We start from the raw sequence: 25,168 nt of genomic DNA, 5'->3' as shown, positions 1-25,168 counted from the left end.
ATTTTATATGAAAACAAAACATATAACATAGGATAAAGTAATTCTTATTCCCATTGGTGGAAAATCGTTTCGTTTGAAATCGAAAATAACTCAGTTTCGAACTTCACTGCTATCAACTGCAGTGGGTTGGAAGCTTAGCTACAAGCGTAACTTGCATTCTTTTAAATGTATTACTAATGCCGTTTTTCATTAAAAAGTACTGGTGGCGTAGATTGCTCTGGTTTTGCATTTTCGAGCATAAATGCAATATTCTGATGGTGTTTCATTGCCATTTGATTGATTGAAAGAAAAAACATCGAGCTCTAATACCGGCACTGGAAATAGAGGTTATATTAGGGAAAATTAGCATGAATAATTTTCTGAACATTAAATCCGTGGCAATTATAGCGTTAATGATATTCTTCATTACAAAATATTTCATATTACTTACCCAGAAAACGGAATAATCTTGTAAGTTTTCCCTGAGCTTACGAACTTAGCTCTTAGCTCACGAATGGCCAACAAAGTTTGACACAAACAGCATTGCACTGGGGAAAAAACACTTTAATTTATTAATGCGCGCAATAGTGTAATATCACCATTTTTAGGGGAAGTATAGATGTGCATTAATTTCAACGTGTTAATATATCTAAAAGTGTAATAACACGCATTTCATAGGACAGAATTTTACACGAACATAATTATATCGACGTTCTCATGCTTGATATTACATTATTTGATGAGAATTGTTTACTCTATAACTTCGATTGCAATATTATGTCGATTTGCACACAAGATTCAAACAATTTGATGTTTATAAATTCAGTACGTTGTTTTGTTGTAATAATAGAAGATTGGGGTATTATCACTTATGAATAAATGCAATATTGTCTCCAATTAACGAGTACGTCTTTATTTCAAGCACATTAGTAAAAATTACATCGAGGATTATTACAACTTTTTTTGCTGTGTGGGGGACGGAAAACCCGTACGTTAACATGAAGAAGTCGATGCATCCTCAGAGAGTGACGGTTTGATGCGGATTTTGGTCTGGCGGCATCATTGGGCCATTTTCTTCGAAAATGAGGCAGGAGCCGCCGCCACGATCAATGGCGAGCGCTACCGCGCCATGATTAGCGATTGGTTTTTCCCGTTACTTGAAGAGGAAGACTTGGACACCATTTGGTTCCAACAAGACGGCGCTCCGTACCATACAGCCAACGCTACGATCGATCTTCTGCGCACAGTCTTCGAAGATCGAATTGTCAGTCGAAATTCGGATGTCGTTTGGCCGCCTCGGATCTGTGATTTGACGCCGTTGGACTATTATCTTTGGGGGGCTGTGGACAAGCCAGAGCCAATTCAAGCATTGAAGGACAACATTCGTGCAGCCATAGCTGAAATAAAGCTGCATACAATCGAAAATGTACTAAAAAACAGGACCAACCGTATGACGTACTGCAAGGCCAGCCGAGGCAGCCATTTGAATGAAAATATATTCCACAATTAACCGGAAGGATTGTACTTTAAACAGGCCTCAGTTTCAGCGATAACCTATTCATTCGTGCGAAAGTCTTCTTACCGGTGAGCATTTTTTTCAGGTCTGATAACAGCCAGTAGTCGCTGGGAGCCAAATCTGGCGAATACGGTGGATGTAGGAGAAATTCGAAGTTCAATTGTATTTTTGTCATTGTTTTGATTGATTTGTGACACGGGGCGTTGTCTTGATGAAACAAAACTTTTTTCTTTGCCATATGCGGTGGTTTCTTTGCAAGTTCAGCCTTCAAACGCTCCAATAACGCTATACAATATGTACTGTTAATGGTATTTCCTTTCTTAAAATAGTCGATAACCACGCACATCCCAAAATACCGAGGTCATAGCCTTTCCAGCCGATTATTGTGCTTTCGGGTGCTTTGGACGAGGCTCACTAGTTACTATCCACTCAGACGACGATCGTTTTGTTTCCGGAGTGAAGTGATGAAACCATGTTTCATCCATTGTCACATATCGACGCAAAAATTCCGGTTTGTTACGTTTAAATATGGCCAAACTACTCAGAATCATCAACACGTTCTCGTTTTGGTCAACAGTAAGCAAACGCGGCACTCACTTTGAACAGAGCTTTCTCATAGTCAAATGCTCATGCAATATAAAGCCAATACGTTCTTTTGATATGTTTTCTGGTGTTACCGCCTCATTTGGACTTCCACTGCGTTCTGCATCATCGGTGTCTCTACGAGCACGTTTGAAGTCAGCAAATCAACGTTTTATTGTTGTTTCTGATGGAGCGGGGTCTCCATAATACTTTTCAAGCCATTGCTTTGCTTGAACGGTATTTTTTTACATCAAGGAACAGTGTAAAATTAAAACACGAAATTGTTTTTGATCCATTGTTCCGAAAATAACAAAAGTAGCTTCACTCTTTGCACAATAACTCTATGAGACTATGTGGTATAGATGTTAATTGTTTATTGAAAAGCATAATGATAATTATTTTAAGTCTTTACTTTTCGTTTACTATAATAAAATGAAAATATATAGTAACTGCAATTCTTCTAATTGCTTGCTCGGCGGACCTTTCCGTAAAAATCCTGTTCAATTTGTATACAGCTTTTTACCTAGGATGTAGGCTCCTGCAGCAGCTGCCAAGATCACCGCCTCCCAGGTTTGAGCATCACTGCTGGTGTAGATTATATTTGCAGTCGCATCTTCTGAAGAAAACCAACCTACTTCGGCTTTTTTTTTGTTTAGGTGGATGCTTCTTTCTGCACTTTATTACAGGTCGTTCATTGGTTTAACGACTATATTTTTCCCGTGATTTCGCACAAAAAGTCTCTCCTGCTGAATGTTCAATGTTGAAAATATATTACGATGGGTCAAGTCACTAGTTCTAGCACCGCTGGTTACACAATCAGCTTTCTACAGCAAACAAAAGGTTTGAATCATTTTCTCGTCATTTCGGCATGACACTCAATTTTATTCAGCTTTCTACAGCAAACACAAACGTAATGCTCTAATTATTTTTGCGCTAAGCCCATTCAAATGTGCTACAACGTATGGCTGGGTTACGTACAAAGTAACTTCCAGAAAAGCTTACAACGTACATTACATTGTGTTGCAATGGAATACAGGGTCCGCCATGTATCTTTTTTTTTAAACATGCAATAAAACAAACGATTCATCCGTTTTCAAAATTTATTTTTTCATATTAAAGTACAATCGTATTCTCTTTGTTAGGTCCGGGACTTTTCTGCGCATGTGTTAGGCAGCAAAATTTTCTCCTCAAGTGAATCAATCTTGATTTGATCGTGGTGTGTGGTAAAAATTACCCTCGAAGCGTATGCCATAGCTATTTTTATTTATTTTATACGTTTCGTCTTCGAATAATCAGTGCGTTAGCAGTTTAAATGGAACTGCTAAGCACGACAAGTAATCCAAACCCCGTTTTGTGCGATCCGTCAATTCAGACTCAATTGTACTTCGGTGCAATAGCAAAGAGTATTCTACAAATAGCTCGTCTGCTTAGCAGTTTATTTTTAACTGTTGAGTCTCGTTAGCAGTTCAATATAAACTCCCAGCAAATTGATAGGTCGAAGACTAAACGTAGAAAATAAATTGTTGAATAAGTTCGATACAGTTGAACTGCTACAAGTCTAGTTCTGTCACGACAATATTTCTGCGGTCAAATACACGGACTCAGGTGAGTCCAATTGCGGTGGTAACCTTTGACCATATCATTCTCAACGAAAACCCCTTTTGCTGTCGACAACGGCATCGATTGTCTACGTTAAACTATTTGAAGAGAAATATTCTTGAATGAAATTCTTCCGCGTATTCCACATAACTTTACACCTTCTTCACGGTGACTGACGAAAGATGCGCTCTTTTGCTTCCCCCTCTCCGTGCCAACCAATTTTCCTCGTTTCACATTCGCATGTAGGACGTCGTCGATGCGTCGTTTTATGAGATCTGGTTAACCAGTAGTGGGTGGTAAATTAAATAACTGACTGATGATTTCAATGACAATGAAGAGACGATTCGGTTCGAATCATTATTGCGGACAAATTGCTTGCCGTTGCGTGTTGCTACCAGAAAGAAGGAGACCGAATGTAAGAAAGTTGAGAAGAAAACGATCTCCTAGCCATGCAGCATCAATTGAAGAGCTGGAGAAAGATGAACTCTTGAGCTTGTCGGTGAAAGTTCGCACTCAATCGATGGCGAAAGGATGTCAGCAACAGGCTGCCGCAGTGCTACCGGGGAATAATAGAATAAATGTGATGATGGTTTCGGTGGTCGGCACGGTTCGATTGGGATACCAAACGGAAGGTAGCGGGATCGATGCTTGGGTTCCATGGTGAACGTGACTAACTCAGATGAACGTTCACGGTAAGTGCTTTGGGGCTAAGTCCGCCTACTTGGATACACGGTAAAATTGAATCCTTCAACATGTCAATCCTATCCGTTCAATTGTGTACGGTCTGTATTCCAATTGGGCGTGCATTAGTACTCTACTATCTCCATGCTGGAGCTCAATGGATTGACAATCGATTCACGCCGAAGTCTCGTTTTGCATATTGAAGCGATTCAATTAACTTGATCTCGTTCTCGAAAGGCATTTAGTTTGGGGTTGGATGGTGGTGCCGATTTTTTTTACCGCAAAGAAGTTAGTTATTGAAATTAAATTTTATATCAGCTCTCGATGTCACACAAATCAAATTTACTATACGCCGAACATGTGGTGTTAAAAATTCCTTCCGACTACAGAAGTTTATGTAATTTCGTTCGACCGGATACCCCACTTGAACACTAAAATCAAAACCCACCAGTAAATCGGTAAACTAATTAGAAGCTGAGTTGCATTCATCGGGCAGTGAGCGAATTTTTTGACAGCAAAAATCCCTGCGTCACGCTGCTGGGATTATGCTGAACAATCATTCTCTTTGTCAATGATTCAGGCAGCGAGAAGATCCAAAGCCAGCATCGATGAGAAGTTAATTGAATTTATTGAAATATCATTCACACCCTTCCACTTGACGAGGGCGAAAGTGCGGCCCGAAGGAAAGTCGAAACCCCGGACGAACGGACGGACGGACGGAATGTGGTTTGGTGGGCGGCACTGACCATCGTCATTGTGTATTTATCGGCTTCCGGGAAAACGGCGGCAGCGTTTTTTTTTTGCCCTGGTTTCTCTCACTTCCTAATAGTCATCTCATCTAAATATATTCAGATTATTCAGGAATAATCGCCCTCCAATCGAAGGCATTTTCGTCGCCGAATTTTTCCGGTTTTTCGCGTAAAGTATTTTTAAAGCATCATCGAGCTAAAGAAAATATTTAAATAGCAATAAACTTAATTATTCTCCGGTGGTAATTCTGGAGGGAAATGTCAGTTTTTACAATGGTTGCTGTGATGCTTTTCTCATACGAATCTAATGTCGTTTTCGTTTGCAGCAATACTCATCCACACTAACTGCTGTCAAACCGTTTGTTTGAAGCTTGTTTCGAACCTAGGTTCAACATTGTTGAACTGAAAATCGAGTCAGTTTCGAACTTGGTTTTTATATCAGGTTTGCTCAGATCCCCGTTGCTAAGTGCGAAACCAGAACAATTTCGTTAAAAGTGTTTGTTTGATGAAACTGCAGTGGATCAATTTCAGTTTTCTCAAGCGAAAACGACATAAAGCACTAGGGCAGCACTTTTTGCAGGGTTTGCCAAGAGTACAAAGTGACTTTCTGTGACAAAGTCTATATGTCTAGAAAGTTTCATTGAAATCTGAGAGAGTTCAAGAGAAAATTTGTTCGAGTTGGTGCGAAATTTACCACCTGCAAATTAGGGCCATTCGGTTTACATTATTATTGATTTTGCCTCGCTTTTTAATCGAGACTTATACGCTTTCTAACCAATCATACTCAATAACTCGTAACTCTGGAACCGGAGCTCGGATCCCGATTCAATTCAATAGCAGCCTAATAAGGATAAAGTTTATACCAGGATAATAAGGATAAAGTTTATACCAGGTCAGGCAGTTAGTGATTAGTATGTACGGTTTCTTCTGGTTTGAGAAGCTCGTAGTATAAGGCATCTTTACGAGCCCACCAAAATGAACAGTATCGTTTTCATCTTCCGTTACGACCCGATTCTACAAAAAACCCTTTGTTCAATGCCCGGAAAATTAAATTTCGCGCATCGTTTTTCGCTTTTCCTGCTGTCTATCGTTCAGTTAATGAGAAACCCATTTTCGAACCTTATGGATTTTTCCCATAGCGTGTAGATGAACCAAAGCTCCACAATTACTGAAAAAATATACTTTTTTACTGCTTCAAAGTACACGAGGAAATTTTCGACTGCTTATAAGTACAGAACAATATATTCTAGGGTGGATAATTATTTAAAAATAAGCTTCTTATAATGCTCTCCATGAGCTTCGTGAACTGCTCAAGCCAAATCATTCCCATTTATCCGACCTTTGGTTAATTGTGGTTTAACTAAAGATAAACTCAAGATTGCAATGCCCCATACAGCCCATCAACAAATATTGGATCAGTAATCGTGAACCAGTGAACTTATACCGTTTGCGTTTATTGATCAGAGCAGCCCGTGAGCTGACCCAGGGTCGCCAAAACAACTTTTGATGAGTTTGTTTTAGCAACCTGGGGTCGCTCCAATCGCGTAGTTTCGCTCCATGCGAGCTTGTTTATTTTTTCTTCTTTACATGAGTTGTTAAGGGCGCATACCACGTGTTCGTTTTACTCGGAGTCAGAGTCGCCCGCGTGTAGGTTCTAAAACGAAAACGGTATTAGTGATAATGCAATTTTGTTGACCCTTCGGTTATAAGCGTCGATGAACATTGGAAAACGACGGTAAAATTCCATAGTAACAAGTTTGAAGGGAAGTTAACATATGTAAACATATCGCACACAATATTTTGTTACTTCCATCCACTTTAACGCCTCGTAAGATAAAATATAACAAATTGAATAGAACCTGAGTAATAATTCTAATCGATTATTGCTTCTTCCACTCGATATGATGCAAATACCGCGATTTTTTTTATTGCAACTTAAGTTTAATTCTACGTAAACAAACATTGTCATAGCTACGACGCATGTAGCTATTCGACGCTTGTTGTTTTGTTTCAAATAATAATTGAACTGCAACTGACGCTGTACCGATTTCATCGAGGGGTCCTATTTGAATGGTATATGAAAAATCATAGACCATTCCATCTTGAGTTTATCTTTGATTTAACCTTTCCGCAATTTGTTTTTGGTTATTCGGCATCCCAATTTTTACCAATATTTATAAATATAAAAAATAGGTATAGAATTCGTTCAAATACTAATTAATTCAGCTCGACGAACTGAGCAAATGTCCGTGTGTGTATATGTGTGTAAGTGTGTTGTCAACAAAGAGGTCGAAATATCAGAGATGACTGCACCGATTTTGATCAAACTGATCGCAAATGAAAGGTCTTCCGTTTACGTTTGGATCCGACTTCTGGTTTCGGAACTACAGGTTGATATGTGAAATGAAATTAAAATAATGTAACTCATTTCTCTCGTAGATGGCTGAACCGATCTAAGATTCAAATGAAATCTAAGAATCATCTAAGATTCAAATGAAAAGTTTTAAGATCCTATAAAACTTCTTGCTTTTCAGTCAGATCCAACTTCCGTTTTCGGGGATACAGGGTGATTAGTCTAAAAATGTCCATTTCACATAATTAATTAGATTTATCGGGTTTACAGATTTGGATAGTCGATAACTAAATAAACTTTTTACAGTTTTAGCGGTATTCAGTTTTCGATCCGGAAGGTACCCAAAAATTTAATTCGCGCTGCGATTTCTAAAATATATCTACACCGATTTTCAGACATTTTGAATCAAATATAAACTATACAGCTCCTTAGATGAATTTAACTGACTTTGGCTACACCGATTTCTAAATCCCGGTTCCGGTATCGAATCGTTTTTAAAAGCTCAATTCTTTTTTCTAAAAGGCCAAATCGAATTTTATAAACAGAAATTCAAATTAAATTAATGAGTGATTACAACAAAAAATGAAAAAAACTTGTCACTAACTTTTTTCAGAGATGGTTTGACCGATTTTCTAAAACTTAGATTCAAACGAGAGGTCTTATGATTTCCTAGCTTGCTGTTGAATTTTATCTTCATCCGACTTCCGGTTTCCGGGATAACAAGCGCAAATCTACGAGAAAATGTGCACTCAATTTTCTCGGAAATTTCTTAACCGATTTTCACGAACTAAGATGCAAATAAAAGGTTCTTTCAAAAGCTCCGAAAAGTTAATCCAGATCCGACTTTCGGTTACGGTATTACAGAGCGATAAATGAAAAATTTTCAATTTCATGAATATTTTTCCAAAGGGATGGAGAAACGAGGTGCAAATTTTTATAAAACTTACTGGTAAATTCATCTAGTTGGCAGACCTTGTTGGTTGGTGGACATATAAATCTACTTTGGGACTACTGGTCCCTGGTTTCCGCTTCCGAACGCACCGGTAATTGTGAAGAAAAGCTTCAAAACCGAACTGATCTCGATTTCTCAGCGGCGGTTAAACAATTTTTTTACAAATCATGAGTGTCTTAAAAGATTCTGTGCAATTTCATCCCAAATTATAAGGTGATGAATATAAAAACATTCAAACTGTCATACAAAATGATGTAAAACCACCCGCATGGCCTTTTGGCTGCCTGGGCAGCCATGGCCACCAGACGGCTACCAAATTTGATTCAGTGACAGCTGTCAATTCCAATTTGGCCAAAAATAGTCACCTGTATCTTAGTTAGCCGAGCGTTTTCATCTTTTCACCTTCGCTGAAAATGTCAAAGATCTCGATGTGGAAAAATCCTGGTGGATACGGTTGTATCGTTTGAGGTGTATGTCTGGCAGCGGTTAGTCAGTCGGTCACCAGAATGGCTGCCAGCCATATTTTGCCCGCTGGCAGCGTTTAGTCAGCCGTCTGGCAGCCATGCGTATGCGGGCAGTACGCATCGGTACGCACTAGTACGGAAGAAGAAAACACCACCACCTAGCACACAGCATGCTTTATTCAATTTTGTACAGCGTGCAGGGTTGCCAAATTTAAATCTATATTAACTTGATATAACGTATCAGGGTCATGTCGCCGAAAGCCATTTCGCCAAAAGCCGTTTCGCCGAAAGTCATTTCGCCGAAAGGGTCAGAATCGTTTTAAAATAAAGACAAATTAAAGATGATAACGTTAACGCCCGTTTTGTTGACCGACAATTGTACTTCTTGAATAAAGATTGATTCATGAACCTCAGAACGGAGTTCCCAAAGAAACTTGTTGACTATTACCCACTAATCATCAAAGCAATTCCATAGGTATCTACCAAGCAAATGTATGTGCTATTTTCCGTTTACTAAATAAAAAAATATCTAATGCGGCTTCGCCACATCGATTTGATTAGTGTGCTATCCGACCTCGCTACCGCTCGTTCGGACCTAACTATTGCAAAGAAACCTAGCTTTGAGTAGACCGGGCAAACGAGGCGTTTACAGGTTTGTATGCAAGAGGCCGCCGCTTCAGACGGCGGGTCGGCGGCCAACTCAGCCGGCGTCGCCTCGGCGGCTTTATGCCGCCGAGCCATTTTGGCTTCGGTTATGTGGCTGTGCCACATCAGTTATACAGGAGGCATAATAACACAAAAAAGTAGTTTGATGTATTCGAAATTACCCTTTCGGCGAAATGACCCTTTCGGCGAAACTACTTTCGGCGAAATGGGCTATTCGGCGAAACGACTTTCGGCGAAATGGCTTTCGGCGAAATGACCCGCTCCCGACATAACTGTTTACAAATTGAAATGGCTACGGTAGTTTATACCCAAAGAAAGATTTTTATTTTAGTTTTAAATCGTTCAAACCAACGTTTACAAGTCGCCACCGCTAGATGCATGTTATTGCAAAAAAATTCGTTCTCGTTCCACGTAAGGCCATTTTGTAACGTTTTTATTCTTCAATCTCTCCAATAATGCGCAGTAATACACACTGTTGATAGTGCTTCCTTTATTGAAGTAGTTTACCAAAAACACGCCATGGCAATCTTGGAAACATGTCGTTCACTTCATCAATGTATAAATGGTTTCACCGTATTTCATACACAATAGACCTATACTAGACCCAGCAATGAAATAGTCCACACTGATCGGAACACAACGTACAAAACTTAAATATGATCCGTACCTAACGGAGAAAACATGTTATGTAATGAAAACCGCGAAAATGTTACCGCAAAGACGGGACTCGAGCCCGTAGCTATCTTCTAACTGGGGAAATTGTTTTGCCAATTAAACTACACTGCATATGAAAACACATGAATATTTTGATCCGCGAGGTGGCATTAACAGTCCAACATAATCTGCTAATGCGCTGATGAGCTGAATACGAAACGTAGAACGACCTTTTTTTGCTTGCTTAACCTAACGAAACTAGGTTCTCGTTAAGTCTTTGTACAAACATCCCAAGTAACATTTTTAATATTAATAAACACTTGTAGCTGTCTTCAATGCTACATCATAAATCTTGCATTGAAACTAGCGAAAGCCTACTGGAACCCTCTATAAGAACATATTCTTGCCAAGTGGACCAGTATTCATAAGGTTTATAAAGCAAAGTGAAGAATCAGCATAAACCTGCGTTAAATCTCCAAATTCATGAAAGTTTTGATACCAGTTTTACGATCAACATTAAATTTATTCGGATGGAATGAATTCCTCTATGAATAAACTGTTATTTTGATAATATTTTTCTGGAATATGCGTTTGTCATGTCGGCTTTAAATGTAATTTGTAAGAATATATTAGGTTTTAATTACGAGTTTAGGGAATTGATAATAACGTTTTAAAGCAAATGTTCGAAAGCAATATTAAGAGTGTATGCATGGTTTTATTCTAGTACAAATTGTTTTATTTTCAGTCCAGTTGTTAGTCTAGGCAAAGGGTTTTAGAGAAGCTTTAAAAACTATGATATTACTTGTCAAAAGAGACACTTATTATAGTTGTAATAAAACCGCAGAAAGAAAATCGCATAACTCTGAAAATTCACATAAAAAACCACATAACTCTGAAAATTCGCATAAAAAACGCATAACTTTGAAACTTCGCATAAAAAAACCACATAACTCTGAAACTTCGCGTAAAAAACCGCAGAAAGGAAACCGCATAACTCTGAAACTTCCCATAAAAAAAACACATAACTCTGAAACTTGGCGTAAAAAACCGCAGAAAGGAAACCGCATAACTCTGAAAATTTACATAAAAAACCGCATAACTCTGAAAATTCGCATAAAAAACCGCATAACTCTGAAAATTCGCATAAAAAACGCATAACTCTGAAACTTCGCGTAAAAAACCGCAGAAAAGAAACCGCATAACTCTGAAACTTCGCACAAAACAACCGCATAACTCTGAAACTTCGCATAAAAAAAACGCTGAAATTTCGCGTGAAAAACCGCAGAAAGGAGACCGCATAACTCTGAGAATTCACATAAAAAAACCGCATAACTCTGAAACTTCGCGTAAAAAACCGCAGAAAGGAAACCGCATAACTCTGAAAATGCACATAAAAAAACCGCATAACTCTGAAAATTCGCATAAAAAAAACCGCATAAGTCTGAAAATTCGCATAAAAAACCGCATAACTCTTAAAATTCGCATAAAAACCCGCAAAACTCTAAAACTTCGCATAAAAAAACCGCATAACTCTGAAACTTCGCGTAAAAAACCGCAGAAAGGAAACCGCACAACTCTGAAAAATTCACCTTAAAAAATCGCTTAATTCTGAAACTTCGCATAAAAAAACCGCATAACTCTGAAAATTCACATAAAAAAGTCGCATAACAAAAACCGCATAAAAAAGACCTTAGTGTACTGAACGGTTCTTTGAAATGCACTGTTTTGCCCAACCCTAATTGAGATACCTCACGCGCGATTGAAAATTTTAAACGTTTATAACGTCGAAACAAAAGACTAGTGTCAAGAATATAAAAAATACGAAAACGCATGGTAAAGCTCAAGGGTGTTTCAAAACGAAATTATAATTTTTTCGGTAGCTGGCACCATAAACCAGAAAACATCAAGAAAAGCCCCGCTTTTTCCCCCTTTCCCCTATGCCTTTACAAACATTACACCCACACCCCTCCCCTTTTTTAAAGGTGCTTACTACACCCCAGGAAACCCTCATAATCATATTTAAGTTGTTCAATAAGTATCTATGGTCTTTAAAAAGTATCGATTCTCGTCAAATTTGATAAATTATATTCTGGTGAGCCAAGGATTACTGACTCTAGTGTCGGATAACAACAGCTACGGAACAGTCCCATACTAGAATAGAATCGAAATTACTCCACGACTTCATTCAGTACGAAAAAGCGAACATAAAAAAACCCCCAACATACCGCGTCGAATTCCAACCTCTAGCTTTCACATCAGACTCATTGGAGCACATTGTTTTCTGCGACAGGACGACTCTGTCGAATGCCATTCATGGCGGCCGGATGCAGAGCACATTTTCTGATCGATAAACTGCTGTCTCGTTTCAGTTGTGCGTGAATGAATGGAAAATGATGCACTACAAGAAGGGTAAAAACGTCGAGGAGGAGCTTTCGAAGGAGAAAATTCCGATCGTTGGTCTTCCGGATAAATTTTTGTGGATGCACGTGAAAGGTGGTTCACGGATATTCAACCTAGTTGATTACGCGCGGAAAGCACTGGAGTCCGGCGAATATCGAGCCATGGTCTGGAGTGGTTCCGGTGGTGGCACCGGGAAAACCATCAGCTGTGCCGAGATAATGAAGAAAGACTTCGAGCTACATCAGCTGACGCGGGTGTGCTACAGCAAGTAGGTGTTGTATGACGAAAACTATTTGAATGCCATCTGTACTGTTTTTATTTCTTCTCCAGGGTAGAAGAATACTGGGATCCTCAGCAGGAAGGTCTGGAACAGATAGTGGCAACCAGAAAAATTCCGAGCATTCACATCCTCTTATCGTTGGATGAACTTGATTCCAAAACAAATGGCTACCAGCACTCGAAAACACGAACAACCTTCTGGTTGGAAGCAGATTCAGAGGGCAAATCCGGCGAGCACAGAAAGGGACCGAATTACTTCACCGGACCACAGTTGAAGAAACGACCGAACAAGCATTACGGAGATAGAAATGCAGCATCCAACGGAAGTACGTCCGGAGTAAATAACGGCAGTAGCGGTAATAGGAATAAAAGCAAAAACAAGCACAAAAATGATAAGACTACTACTAGCGAAAACCGGAAAAATCAGACCGAACCATCAAGTGGGAATGCGCAGCACAGTACCAGGAAAGCGAAAAACAGTTCTAATCGCGATAAGTCTACGGAAAGTGCTTCCAAAAACAACTCTCTATTGGAAAACGTTCAGACACCTGGAACATCGGGAAATACTTGAAATTTAGTAATTGGTAAGTTCAACCGTTCAAATAAATAACGAACATAAAGTATATTTCGTGAATTGTTGAAAGAAACACCTTTTAGTATCTGTTTCAAGAGACTCGGTCGGTCATTCCATGCCAACTGACCCAACAAGACAAACATTTGGATATTTTTCAGGTACAAAAAGTAAAATTTACGATCACAACTTTCTATTCCGTTCATCATATAAAGAATCTAAGGTCCAAGCATTAGTCCTAGAAATGTCGCTCGAATTCCTGCAGTCGCTCGCTGTAACCATCGATTTCGGTAATCAAACTTTTCGTCAAATTGCTCGGTGTGACTTCCCGTCCTAGGAAATTGGACACCAACAGCCTGCTGGGTATTCCACCTCCGTACGCGAGACAACCGCGACGATATTTTTCTCCCTGTGTTCGGCTGAGTGGATCCTTCTCAAAGTACGTCTGCCAAATCCAGGATGCGATGGCTCTCGAAATAAGATAGGAATAGTACTTAGCCCCATACCCTACTAAATGGCTAAACCGCAGTTGCCAGGCAGTGTTTTCAACGTACGGTAGCCCATAGAACTGTTCCTGAACTGTCCGCAATGTTTCTGTGGTGCTTTCGAGATGTCTCGCCGGGTCCCCGTGGTATACCTGATCCAGCACAGAGTAGAAAACCTGCAGTTGAGTTTCACTAGCGGAACATAGGTGCTTCGAGGCGCACAGACGTTGAAGCATATCTTCCGGCATCGGTTCCTGTGTCTGGAAATGTTTTGTGAACGTTCGTAGAACGCGCGGATCGCTGGCAAAGTATTCCATGAGAACTGATGGCACTTCGGCGAAGTCAGTACTGCATCGAGTCCCGGTCACATGCTGATACTCGGTACGGGCCAACATCGAATGCATGGCATGTCCCATTTCATGGAACAGATTGTCCACCATTGACGGCGTCAACAGCGTCGGCCCGGACCAGCGGGGCTGAGGAAGATTTAACATCACCACAACAATCGGATTCTGATAGCTTCCGTCGGGCATTATTTTACCACCTTGAATAGTGAAATGGCAGTCTTGGTTGGGTTTTCCCTGGCGTTCGAAGAGATCACAGTAGATGTAACCGAGCAGGCCTTCCGACTCGTGCGTAACAGACAGCTTATAGATATCGTGTGACCAAGATTCACCCGGTTCCATTTCAGTCACTTCCAGACTGATTCCGTACAAACTATTCATCAGCAGGTTGAGACCTTCCATGCAAGCTCCCAAGCTAAAATAGGGTGAGAATTCCGAAGCTGATGTCTGCAGGCACCGTTTCTTAAGACTAGACGTAAAGTACGGAGTGTCCCACGTAGCTAGAGGAGTTTGCATGCTGCTTTCAGCATTTTTCATTCGCTGCATCAGGGCAAAATCTCGTTCTGCGCGGGGTGCAAGCTCTTCGTTTAGAGTGTGCAGAAACTCATTCACCATTTCCGGTGTCTCAACGGTGCTAGCTTTCAGTGCTCTGTGGGCATACGTTTGAAAACCACAAACCGTTGCCAAATCATGTCTGGACTTCAACAGATCCGATAGCAACTGTTCTTGATTGTTATCCGGGTAAAGGAACAGCCTATAAGCCGCTTCCCTTGCCATGTTGTTCGACGAATCCGCGTACAATCCGGAAACCAAGATGTTATCGCCGTCAGTCGAAAAGAATGGTCTGATTGCCTCTGGCAGTATACTTTTTCTGATCGTTCGTGGATGCACAGCACCGGCCATAAATCGCTGTCCTAGTTGTAGAATACAATCATTCAGAAAGACTACCCTTTTCCGATCGGTTTCCGTCAAATGAATCCCGCTTTGTTCGAAATCAAACAGAAACAGTTCTGCCACGTGCTTGTCCACGTCGGTCGTCTTCATCAACTCGTTTCCGTTCACCACCTGTCTCAAAGACTGATATAGCTTCTCATGAGTATTCAATTTTTCCACTATTCCACTAATCGTTATGCAAGCATCCTCCGCCGCATGACTATATTTGGCCTGTGGATGTGCCAGCCGAATGAATTCCGACAGATCAGCCACCTTACACAGAGTATCGGATAGCTCATCGAAAATAGTAACCATTTTGCGAGTTCGATTGTCTGAAGTTGCTTCCTTGATCAGATCTTCTGTTTTGAAGATGGCCTTCTCCTTGAGAGCGTAGAATCCCTCGAAGCTCGTCAGCTCCGGTATATTGAAAAGTCCCTGTGAAAAGTAAACCGATTTTAAAATTGTAATTAACGAACGTCCTTTGTTGATGTAGGTAGATGATTAAGATGATGTGATCTAGTGACAAGAAATTACTTTCTCTTATACAAATTTATATTATCCATTTTAAGTTTTGTTGTCCGAGTCATTTTTATAGATTTTGCCATTCATTCATCGTGTTCCTAGTTTCTCCCAATATAACATAAATTTTTGTGCATATAAAGTTGAGCAAAGGAAAAATTCTTACCACTTCATTTTTAGTGAAATTGATTCTCTTCTCGGGTCGTGTGTTGAAGGCCGTCGTTAAAGGTGACCAGGTACTGACCAATTTCCGACAGGGGTTTCTTCTCCGTAACACCACTAATCGGTTGATTTGCTGGAACATTTTAGCACAATGGTTTTGTTGAATGAACTACTATGAATACTGTTATTGTTTATTCGAAACCAAAAATTGACCCGAGAGAAAACCAAAACACAACCGAATCACGCATGTGACAGTTCTAAACTACACTAAGCCAAAAAATTATATAAATTATAGAAGACGTGATGAAATTCAGTACCCTCTCAGCACCAACTGTTCATGTTAAAAATGGCTCAACAATGGACCTCTGTCTGCCGGGTTTGTTAAACGAAAAAAATGGCATTCGGTTCAACGGTCTGTTTCAAAATCGGCAAACGAAGGTCCCGTGTTGGCCTCCCGTTGAACGATTGATTGGACTTTCATTGGATCAATGATCCAACGTATTGGACCAATGAAGGACCACCGTTGAACGTTTTTTTCTAAGTGGGTACCCTCTCAGCAGGCCGTTTAATTTTGTTGGTTTTTGAGCGCTTGTTGAACGATATCACAGACTAACAGACATGACAGTATGAGTAAATTCTTATAAAAATAATTTTTCGTGATGCACTAGTTCCACCTATATTGTACTGCGCGAACTATTTACTATCGGTACACCCCTTGTGTTATGTAAAAGTTTTTTTAGTAGTTGGTTTTCCCTCGTTTGTCAACACTGATCAGCTGCTTGCAGGGATGCCTGATTTCATCATAATATTTGAAAATGAATCATCACAATAAATTATTGGATAACGTTGATAATATATTTAACTTTTTTAGCGATGTTGGAAGGTAACCATTCATTTTTCTCAGCGTTGCTCATCTAGATTAGTTTTTATTGTGTTGGTAATTTTCATCCGAAATTAAGAGGCGGTAGACCAGAAGCAAGTAAATATTGTAACAAAACGGGTTCGATTTTGTATTGCGTTGGAGGATGAAAAGTAGCACAATTATGTATATAGTTTTGGCAATATGTATTAAATCTGTATCCTGCATGAAATTCGCATGGACGTATACGAATCAATACATTGCAGGTAATTCTGTATGAATGGCAACTCTGTTGGTAAATGAAAAAAATAAACAGTCTAGATGACAGACAGGATGTTTTTGATAGGGTAACGTGGCGACATCATGACATATGCGTGTACTGTCCCAACTAAAGGAATATTCGAAATGACCGTTAAAATTATTGAAGAATCTAATTTGAGTGTCCTGTCTGTTAGTCTGTGACGATATATTGCACGAAATATTCGTTCAATTTGCTGGAACGGTTTGTTGTTGTTATTCTACGTGAAGTAGAAGTATTGTGCAGGTATGTATTGTTAGTTTAAACAAATAAGTGGAGAAAACTTCAGAAATTCTGCAATAAAACTAGTCCAACGGGGCTCCAACTCCTCGTGTTAAAAAAAGGTCAACAATGGACCTCTGTCTGCCGGGTTTGTTGAACGAAAAAATGGCATTCGGTTCAACGGTCTGTTTCAAAATTGGCAAACGAAGGTCCCGTGTTGGCCCCCCGTTGAACGATTGATTGGACTTTTATTGGACCAAGTGGGTATGGATTTCGTCGAAATCTGATTTTTTCGGAAATCTGTCGGAATTGAGTGAGGAATAGCAAACTGAATTGTCCAGTTCCTGATTGGCTGAACTCCGTCCAGCCAATAAGGATACACGTTGTCGGATACACACTTAAAACTTAATTTAGATCTCGGCGAAAAAAGATGCCGAATACAAACGGCTAAAACGACGACACGACCAGACTCCATAGAAAAATCGGAATAAAAAGTGATCGTCAACGATTTACCATCAGTTACCACAATTTTAGTGACCCCTTGTTATTGATAAAAATAATTTTCGTGAGCAACACTGTTTTAGTTGCTACTTAATAGTTTCCAAGGACCCCAGCATAAATAAACAAACAGTTTCTAAAAAATACGGAAAACAGACAAACATAATGAAAGTAGTGCATCAAATTATAAAAGCAAACGTGAATTCAAGACTTCTTAGTTCTATAAATCCTAAATCTCAAGCATTAGAGACGCGGCAACGTGGAAAACAACAAGAAAAGCACACAAATGATTTATATTACGAATTTAGCTAATTCTTCGTTTGGAAGTAATGTTGACCCATAAGTTCTAAAATAGGCAAGCATTTTATATAATTCTCTAAGTAGCATTATTAAACATATTTTTTAAAACAGTTCTCCTTCGAGTATTAAGAAAAAAAATAACGAACTTTCTGATGTTACCTTCACTCCTAATGAAGAAAATCGCAAGATAAGTGCAAAGAGAGCAGATAAACGTAAGGGATCAATGATTCGCATTAGAGGTCGTTGTAAGTAATATTTCAATTCAAATGTCGTCAATAATTTCACCAATGTGATTAATCACAACAGGAAAATGAAGGCTGAAGAGAAAGTGAGGAAACAGGATGCAGATTGAACAACTACATAACTTCTGGCACAACGAAACAGGTTTATGATAGCGGAAAAAGGAATGTTAGTGAAAAATTGTGTTGATATATTTCATAAGTTTTGTTTTCGTAGTATGTAACAATATTTATAAGAATAATTAAGTTTCGCCAGCTATTAGTACGCTAAGCTGGAAATGTTTTTTAGTTGTTTTTTGAATAAGATTTTCCGAATATATTCACGAGAATATCTTCTATTTAATGTACCACTCATATACTATTATGATTTGATTTATAGTTTTCGTCAAAAGTCCTGGCATTACATTCCTTTTGTGGAATTTGGCTTCGACTTCGCAGCCGATTCTTAGTGTACAGAATCATTGCATTTAATCAAATGTTACTCGAATTTTTAAAGCTGAATTAATGTAAAGTTATAATGCGTCGTGGTTATTTGGGGGTATCTCTATCTTGACCGGACTGCAGGGGCACCGAATCATTGGACACTATAAAAAGTAACATAAATGGGCTTAATTGTGGTATGTAAATAATTAAAACTTTAAAAATGTAAGTAGGGTAACACAGGTATTCTGGCCCACTTTGAGATTAATTTTATTTTGACCCACTTTGGAAAAATATCCCCCCAATTTTGTAATATCTTTGAAAAACCTTTCTGCAATAGGTAATTTAAGGTTGATGCAGCATGGGTTACTTAACATCGATTAAACTCAGAAAGTTTGTCAGGTGGGCCAAAATATATGAAATGGCCAAAATACCTCTGTTAGCCTAATAGAAATTACTAAAAAATATATAAATCGAAGAAAAAATGTACCAAAAACAACCCTTTAAATTATTTTGAAAGAAATCATTTTACTCTTAAGAACAAAACAAAATATAAGATTTTAACAAACTAAAACGTAAGTAGAAATCCTAATCATTTCATCTTATCATTTATTTCAACTGCCAAGTTTATGAATTCAAAGCCCCACAAATATTACCTTTATCTAAAGTTAGTTCATTGTAAAATGATTTTGCAAGTTGAATTTACTGCGAAATTGTTTGTCAAGATACTGAGAGATACGCACAAGTAAAATAGTTGAGTTTTATCAATGTATATATTGGAACAAACTAATCCATTGATAACAATCAAACATCTAGTTTTGTTGTTTCAAGTAACAATATTTGCTATATTAAATCAACCTAAGTTTATTTGCATGTACAATATATTCTCTCGTGTACTGTACTATATAGTGTAAGTATCCCCTATACAAAAGAATACACTAGTAACTAGTAACCCGATTTATTTATTGATTAATAAAATATAATACTTTGTCCCTAGACCACATTATACACGAGGATAATTTTCCGCTTGTTACAAACCGGGACAATAAACTACTGAAGTTTGAAATTCCTGAAAAGTGGCATAAAGGGTAAAATGTACGGCTAGCTCAAATATCTCTATTGGACGAAATATTTATAACGTTTTTTTACCTATCCGATTTGACACTGTCGGTATCACAGCTAGATGAGTCCGTTCAAATAATTTTTATCAGTAGTTTGCTGCGAAACCACAACAGAACAATGCTACAAATGGTTTGAGTGATAATTGCAAATAAGAGTGTAGTCAAACATGCATATATACTGTACTAGGGGGGGATATTTTACTAAGCGATAATAAGCTAAAATAAATTGTAACCCAACCTTTTCTTTCATCGTTTTCGCAAAAATTTGTTCGAGAAATTGTCATTTTTGTATGATAACGTAACTTAACAGCCTATTGGGTACATTGAAAAATCGGATCTGATCGAAAGAAAAATAGTGAACAAAACTATCCGGAACGTCGATTTATCATTTTCTAAACTAGAGATGGACAATCCGTTCGTGAACGGTTCTAAAGTACTAGTTCTTCTTGAATGATCAACATCTTTTTGTTGAAGAACGATAGTTCTTTAATTTTTTCAAAAGAAATAAAAGTGATCGAATTCTATAAGAAATTGTATTAAAAATCGTATATTTCGAAACGGTCGTAGCTTTCAAGAATGATGAAGAAATTGTATATATTAGCGACTTCTGAAAACGTGCTCAAAAGTGAACGATTGAAACTTTGATTTCATGCAACAATGTTAATGCATTTCCATTTGAAGAGTTTGTTACCAACGAAATATCATTATTTGTTACGGGTTTTGCCGAAACATTCAAAATTCTTAAAAACAAATGAATGGTTCAGGAGAACTAGTTTTTTCAGTAGAACTTTCTAGTTCTGAACGATTCTATTCTATCCAATGTACTGTTTTGCCCATGTCTAATCGGAACAATAAGATAGAATTGACGTTGGCATGGAACAATAGACGTAAGGATATGGTTCCGATTTACTTGGGTAGATGTTTGACGGATCTCGCTCCCTTTTACGATACTTATAAAACACAGTCTTTAAATTAAGTATTCTAATCACTACATTTGATATGATCTGAAAATGTTTAATTTGAAAAATTCGCTCAAGCCATTGAAAATTTGACCACCTTTACTAATCAATCTTGGACTGAGAGCAGCATCGAATCAACCGTCACACGCAACTGTCATCGCTCGAAGATGAGGAAAACGATTTTCAACCATGAAGATGGCTGACGGTTCCACGATCCTGAGAAGAAACAGACCCGGAACCAAAGCTAAGGTAAGCAAAATCCAACAACCTAAACTAGTGCAAACGAAACCCGACGGTTGGCAGATTTGGAAAATGTGCTTGAAGTGTACCCGATCGCCGTGGTTGGATGTAAAATCGACGGGAAAATTTTGCCTGCCCGAGAAAGTAAAAGAAAGGCAATGACAATCGATTCGTTCGTCGTTTTGCTCTCGAGCTCTGGAGTCGCTTAGGTGATGGTGGGGTCTTTTCGGGCAGTGGGTGGGTTGTGTTCGACGAAAAGTTTTATTCATACCTTTTTTTCAAAACGAATTGCATTACGAAAAGATGATTCTGATGAATTTCCTGCTCATGAAAATAACTCCAAGCGGTCATTAATTGGTTAGAGTTTGTAAGGAGTTTCTCTTTAATGTGTAAGTTGAGAGATGGTATAATGGAAATCAGGTAATTAAATAACAGAGATAGCTTGGTGATGAGAAGCAGTGAAAATAACGTTATTAAGTGAATTATTTTCCTCCAGGATTTCTCCAGCTGGCCTGATGAACCGTTTGAGGAGATGGACAGCACTCTTGCGGTGCAGCAGTTTATTCAACAGATGATCAAAAAAGACCCCTCCAATGTGGAGCAGATTCTGACAATGCCTGATGGGCAAGATGAAGGTGTCTGGAAGTACGAACACCTTAGGTATGTCGCGTAGTGCAATAGTGCAGCACAATTCCTAAACTCGTTCGTTGTCATATTTCGTAGACAATTTTGTATGGAATTGAACGGGCTTGCGGTGAGACTACAAACGCAGTGCTTTCCCGCAACTTGCACTCAGATGACGGCCACCGAACAGTGGATCTTCCTGTGTGCGGCTCACAAAACGCCAAAGGAGTGTCCGGCAATAGACTACACGCGACACACACTAGACGGGGCCGCCTGCCTTCTCAATAGCAATAAATACTTTCCTAGCAGGTAAGACGTCTGATCTACGCAATGGATTTGATTTTACAAATTGCATTACAGAGTATCAATCAAGGAATCGTCAGTGTCAAAGTTAGGTTCGGTTTGCCGGCGAGTTTATCGGATTTTTTCACATGCTTACTATCACCACCGACGAATATTCAATGAATTTGAGGAGGAAACGTACCTCTGCGTGCGGTTTACCCATTTCGTCACCAAATACTCTTTAATGTCGAAGGAAAACCTAATCGTTCCAATTCCCGAGGGTGAGCTTACGCCCGGCGAAAGCGAAGCTTAATCATGTGGAAGTTAAACCTGTTACATAATAACTCTAGGACATTTTATTACACCCAATACACACAAAAATACAGTGACAGTGTTCATCACATTCTTAATTTTTCCATTCTCGTCTACGTGCTCTGTTCATTTCATAACTTGTTTCTATTTTATGTACAATAAATTCATACTTGAATTCAAACAGCTGAAAGATTTCCTCTTCAGTCTTGGTTATTATCAACCTAGAATGAATGGGTTTGCTGCTTATGTAAAACGCTATTTATATCATGTATAATTAATCAAAATTGTAATCATGGGTATAACATAGTTATATAAACAAACAAACAAAAATTACAAAATCGCGGATACTAGACATGCATATTGGAAACATTCAAACTATTTATCCTACTGAAACCATAAAAAAACTGTCCAAAGCTTTCCAACAGCTGACCACTAAGTAAGCAGCAAAATTCAAACAATAACTAACTGTAAGAATAATCAAACGGTAACAAAATTTCCGTCGGAAAAAGTTGATTATTTATATTCTTAAATTCGGAAAACAATTTTCCCTATCAACCTTCGCTGTGTAATTTCCCAATCAAGTCGGGTCTGTTCTATCTGATAAAGAAAAGCAACTGTAACAAAAAAACTACGAAAAACCAAAACAAACTCGTTCATAGGGTTAAAAATTACACGGAATCTTATTTGAGCAACATACAGTATATGTGTCAGTTTTTTACGCTACTTGAGGTTAGATTGTAATAACAAATAACAGAAACACCCGTTCGCATATAATAGAATCACAAAATCATATAGGAACCGCATGGCAAAGAGTGACCACCAATAAATCCAGAGGAAAATGTTATGCAAACGGCTTGGGAAATGTTTACACGTGAAAAAACAGATTATGTAATCTAGAATTGAAAACAGGAAAGTCGAATAAAACCATTAGTATCATATTAAAACATTTCTTTTTACTGTCTTGTATCCGATTTCATGAATATTCACATGACAACTGGTTTAATTTTTTATACCTGCCCTTTTGCTCAGAGAGGAGAATGGATACATTGTATCAATTTGGTCGTGATACAGTTCGATTGGGAGCCTAGGTTTAATTGCTGCTCAAAAAAGCCTGAGTTCATGGTAAACACAGATAATGAACAATTGAGATAATAATATAGAAACATGTACTAGGGGTGATAGCTAAATAATTAAAGCGTAAAATTATATTTCGTAATAGTCAAATGTCACTGAGCGTTAGCGCCATGTTCACATTTCCTTATCCGTTGAACCATTCTGAGTGGCAAAACACACATAATTTAGATACAGTACACTAACCCTTGACTTTTCTATTACACTTGCTTTCATGACACTTCGACGATGAAAGGAACAACCGGAATCAAGCAGAAGCGCTTCTAAAAATCAAGAGCACAAGAGAAGAGAAAAAAAAGAAGGGAAAAAGAATCAATCAAAGGCGCCTTACAAAAAGAAATAAAAAGAGAAGGGGGAAGAAAGAAAGAAAAAGGGAAGAGGGAGAAAAAAGACTAAAAAATCCTCGCAACAAGGAAGAATTGTCGCTCTCAAGGTGTACAAAAACGAAATATTGGGAATTATATATTGGGATTATATATATGGGATAGAGCAAAAACACCACTACATACAACTAACTTTTACATTTAAGAAAACAAAATAACATGTCAGCCAAATTACGGAGTGGAAATAAAATAGAAAGACTACAAAAGACACCTACGAAACTCAGTTGAATAGAACCATTGGGGATAAGGTAACACAAGACTAAAGGTAAGGAAATCAACATAAATATATAATACAAACTGTTGGGTTTCAATATAATTTCCTCACATTGAAAGATATATTGATACAAACTAACGGGGAGGGAATACATTTTGGACAGGGCTGTAAAGCTGATTGAAATCCTTTAATCACCAAAATGTAATATAAGAAAACTATAAGGAAACAAATGGTTTATTTTTTATCATTCATGCATTTTTGAAAATCACTTATGAATTCTCGGTTGATTTTTCAATAGGGCGTATAAGCAAGTGACAGTTTCTCTTTAATCACTCTCTCTTTCGATTATTGTGATGTGATTAAAAAGATTTTCTTTGATATCACTATTCTGTTTGAAAGTCGAAAGTTTCGGGTATCATTTCATGCAAAGAGTTGAGTGATAAACGTGTAAACCGCTTGGTAATTAATATAATAGAAAGTAAACAAAGATAAACTGTCACTTGCTTATACGCCCTTTTAAAAAATTAACCGAGAATTACCCGAATTTTTCATCACATAAATCAATGAGAGTTTCTCTTTGTTTACTTTCTCTTCTGCTGATGACTTCTCAATTTTCACGTTGACGTTGACAAAATATTCGTGTAGAATGAAAGACAATATTAATATTTTTCTAACAGTGCCAAATATGTAATGAACATTTGTATAATTACGCAAATACAGTTGAAACAGAAAGTTAACGAAGAAAATCTGTCAATTGCTTTTAGACCCTTTTGAAATTGTTACGTCGAATATGAGTTTATCTTCGTTTCTGGTTCGATACATTCAAGTACACCAAAATTTTATTATGAGGACTTGCTATATCCGTATGCTCTAACTTTACGTTTGGTTTAAATCGTTAAGTCCTGGATAGCGTCCTCCGTCATCTGTCAGTCTTTTCCCCACTTTTGTCAAACATCTTTCTCGTTGTTTACCCGTCTTTTCGGAAACCCAAAGTTTCGCTGCACAATGGTCCAATACCTCTCTACTGTCCAAGGAGGATTGAAGCCCTTTTAAACAACATTGATATTGTTTTCTCTTAAGCCACTTTACTGTACTGGTAAGACAGTAAAAATTTGCAAGTTAGTAAAAATCTAAAAAATTGAAGAATGATTCGTTATCCCTATGTGTATGTTTTTTAT

At 38.2% G+C, this 25,168-nt stretch overlaps 3 protein-coding genes across 3 annotated transcripts in view; 2 read left to right on the top strand and 1 right to left on the bottom strand.

Moving 5' to 3' along the window:
• The window catches only part of LOC131439269 (uncharacterized), a 115,104-nt gene extending 101,632 nt beyond the window's left edge, over window positions 1–13,472 (top strand). Inside the window, exons 3-4 of the mRNA XM_058610077.1 lie at window positions 12,565–12,863; window positions 12,926–13,472. Of these exons, the coding sequence (XP_058466060.1) occupies window positions 12,586–12,863; window positions 12,926–13,445 (798 nt within the window). The 5' untranslated portion in view covers window positions 12,565–12,585 and the 3' untranslated portion in view covers window positions 13,446–13,472. The remainder of the gene's footprint in view (window positions 1–12,564; window positions 12,864–12,925) is intronic.
• LOC131439266 (mitochondrial intermediate peptidase) lies at window positions 13,472–16,138 on the bottom strand. Its single transcript, XM_058610073.1, has 2 exons — window positions 15,893–16,138; window positions 13,472–15,642 (listed from the first exon to the last, which is right to left on the bottom strand). The coding sequence occupies exons 1-2, from the start codon at window positions 16,028–16,030 to the stop codon at window positions 13,684–13,686; spliced, it is 2,097 nt and encodes a 698-aa protein (XP_058466056.1). The 5' UTR covers window positions 16,031–16,138; the 3' UTR covers window positions 13,472–13,683.
• Window positions 16,139–20,930: 4,792 nt separating this feature from the next.
• Window positions 20,931–23,206, top strand: LOC131437403 (MOB kinase activator-like 4). Its single transcript, XM_058606713.1, has 4 exons — window positions 20,931–21,053; window positions 21,541–21,704; window positions 21,768–21,977; window positions 22,029–23,206. The coding sequence occupies exons 1-4, from the start codon at window positions 20,994–20,996 to the stop codon at window positions 22,261–22,263; spliced, it is 669 nt and encodes a 222-aa protein (XP_058462696.1). The 5' UTR covers window positions 20,931–20,993; the 3' UTR covers window positions 22,264–23,206.
• The last annotated feature ends 1,962 nt before the right edge of the window (window positions 23,207–25,168 follow it).

The sequence above is a fragment of the Malaya genurostris genome, chromosome 3 (genome assembly GCF_030247185.1).
Source record: "Malaya genurostris strain Urasoe2022 chromosome 3, Malgen_1.1, whole genome shotgun sequence".
NCBI classification, from domain to species: Eukaryota; Metazoa; Arthropoda; class Insecta; order Diptera; family Culicidae; genus Malaya; species Malaya genurostris.
This window is presented reverse-complemented; position numbering and strand designations above follow the sequence as displayed.

What these genes read in the sequence shown, in the direction of transcription:
- LOC131439266 (XM_058610073.1), bottom strand. Translation starts at nt 16,030, where the DNA reads ATGTTCCAGCAAATCAACCGATTAGTGGTGTTACGGAGAAGAAACCCC. An exon ending in ATTTCACTAAAAATGAAGTG is followed by an intron (nt 15,643 to 15,892) that starts GTAAGAATTTTT and finishes TACTTTTCACAG; the next exon opens with GGACTTTTCAATATACCGGA.
- LOC131437403 (XM_058606713.1), top strand. Translation starts at nt 20,994, where the DNA reads ATGAAGATGGCTGACGGTTCCACGATCCTGAGAAGAAACAGACCCGGA. An exon ending in GACCCGGAACCAAAGCTAAG is followed by an intron (nt 21,054 to 21,540) that starts GTAAGCAAAATC and finishes ATTTTCCTCCAG; the next exon opens with GATTTCTCCAGCTGGCCTGA. An exon ending in TGGAAGTACGAACACCTTAG is followed by an intron (nt 21,705 to 21,767) that starts GTATGTCGCGTA and finishes CATATTTCGTAG; the next exon opens with ACAATTTTGTATGGAATTGA.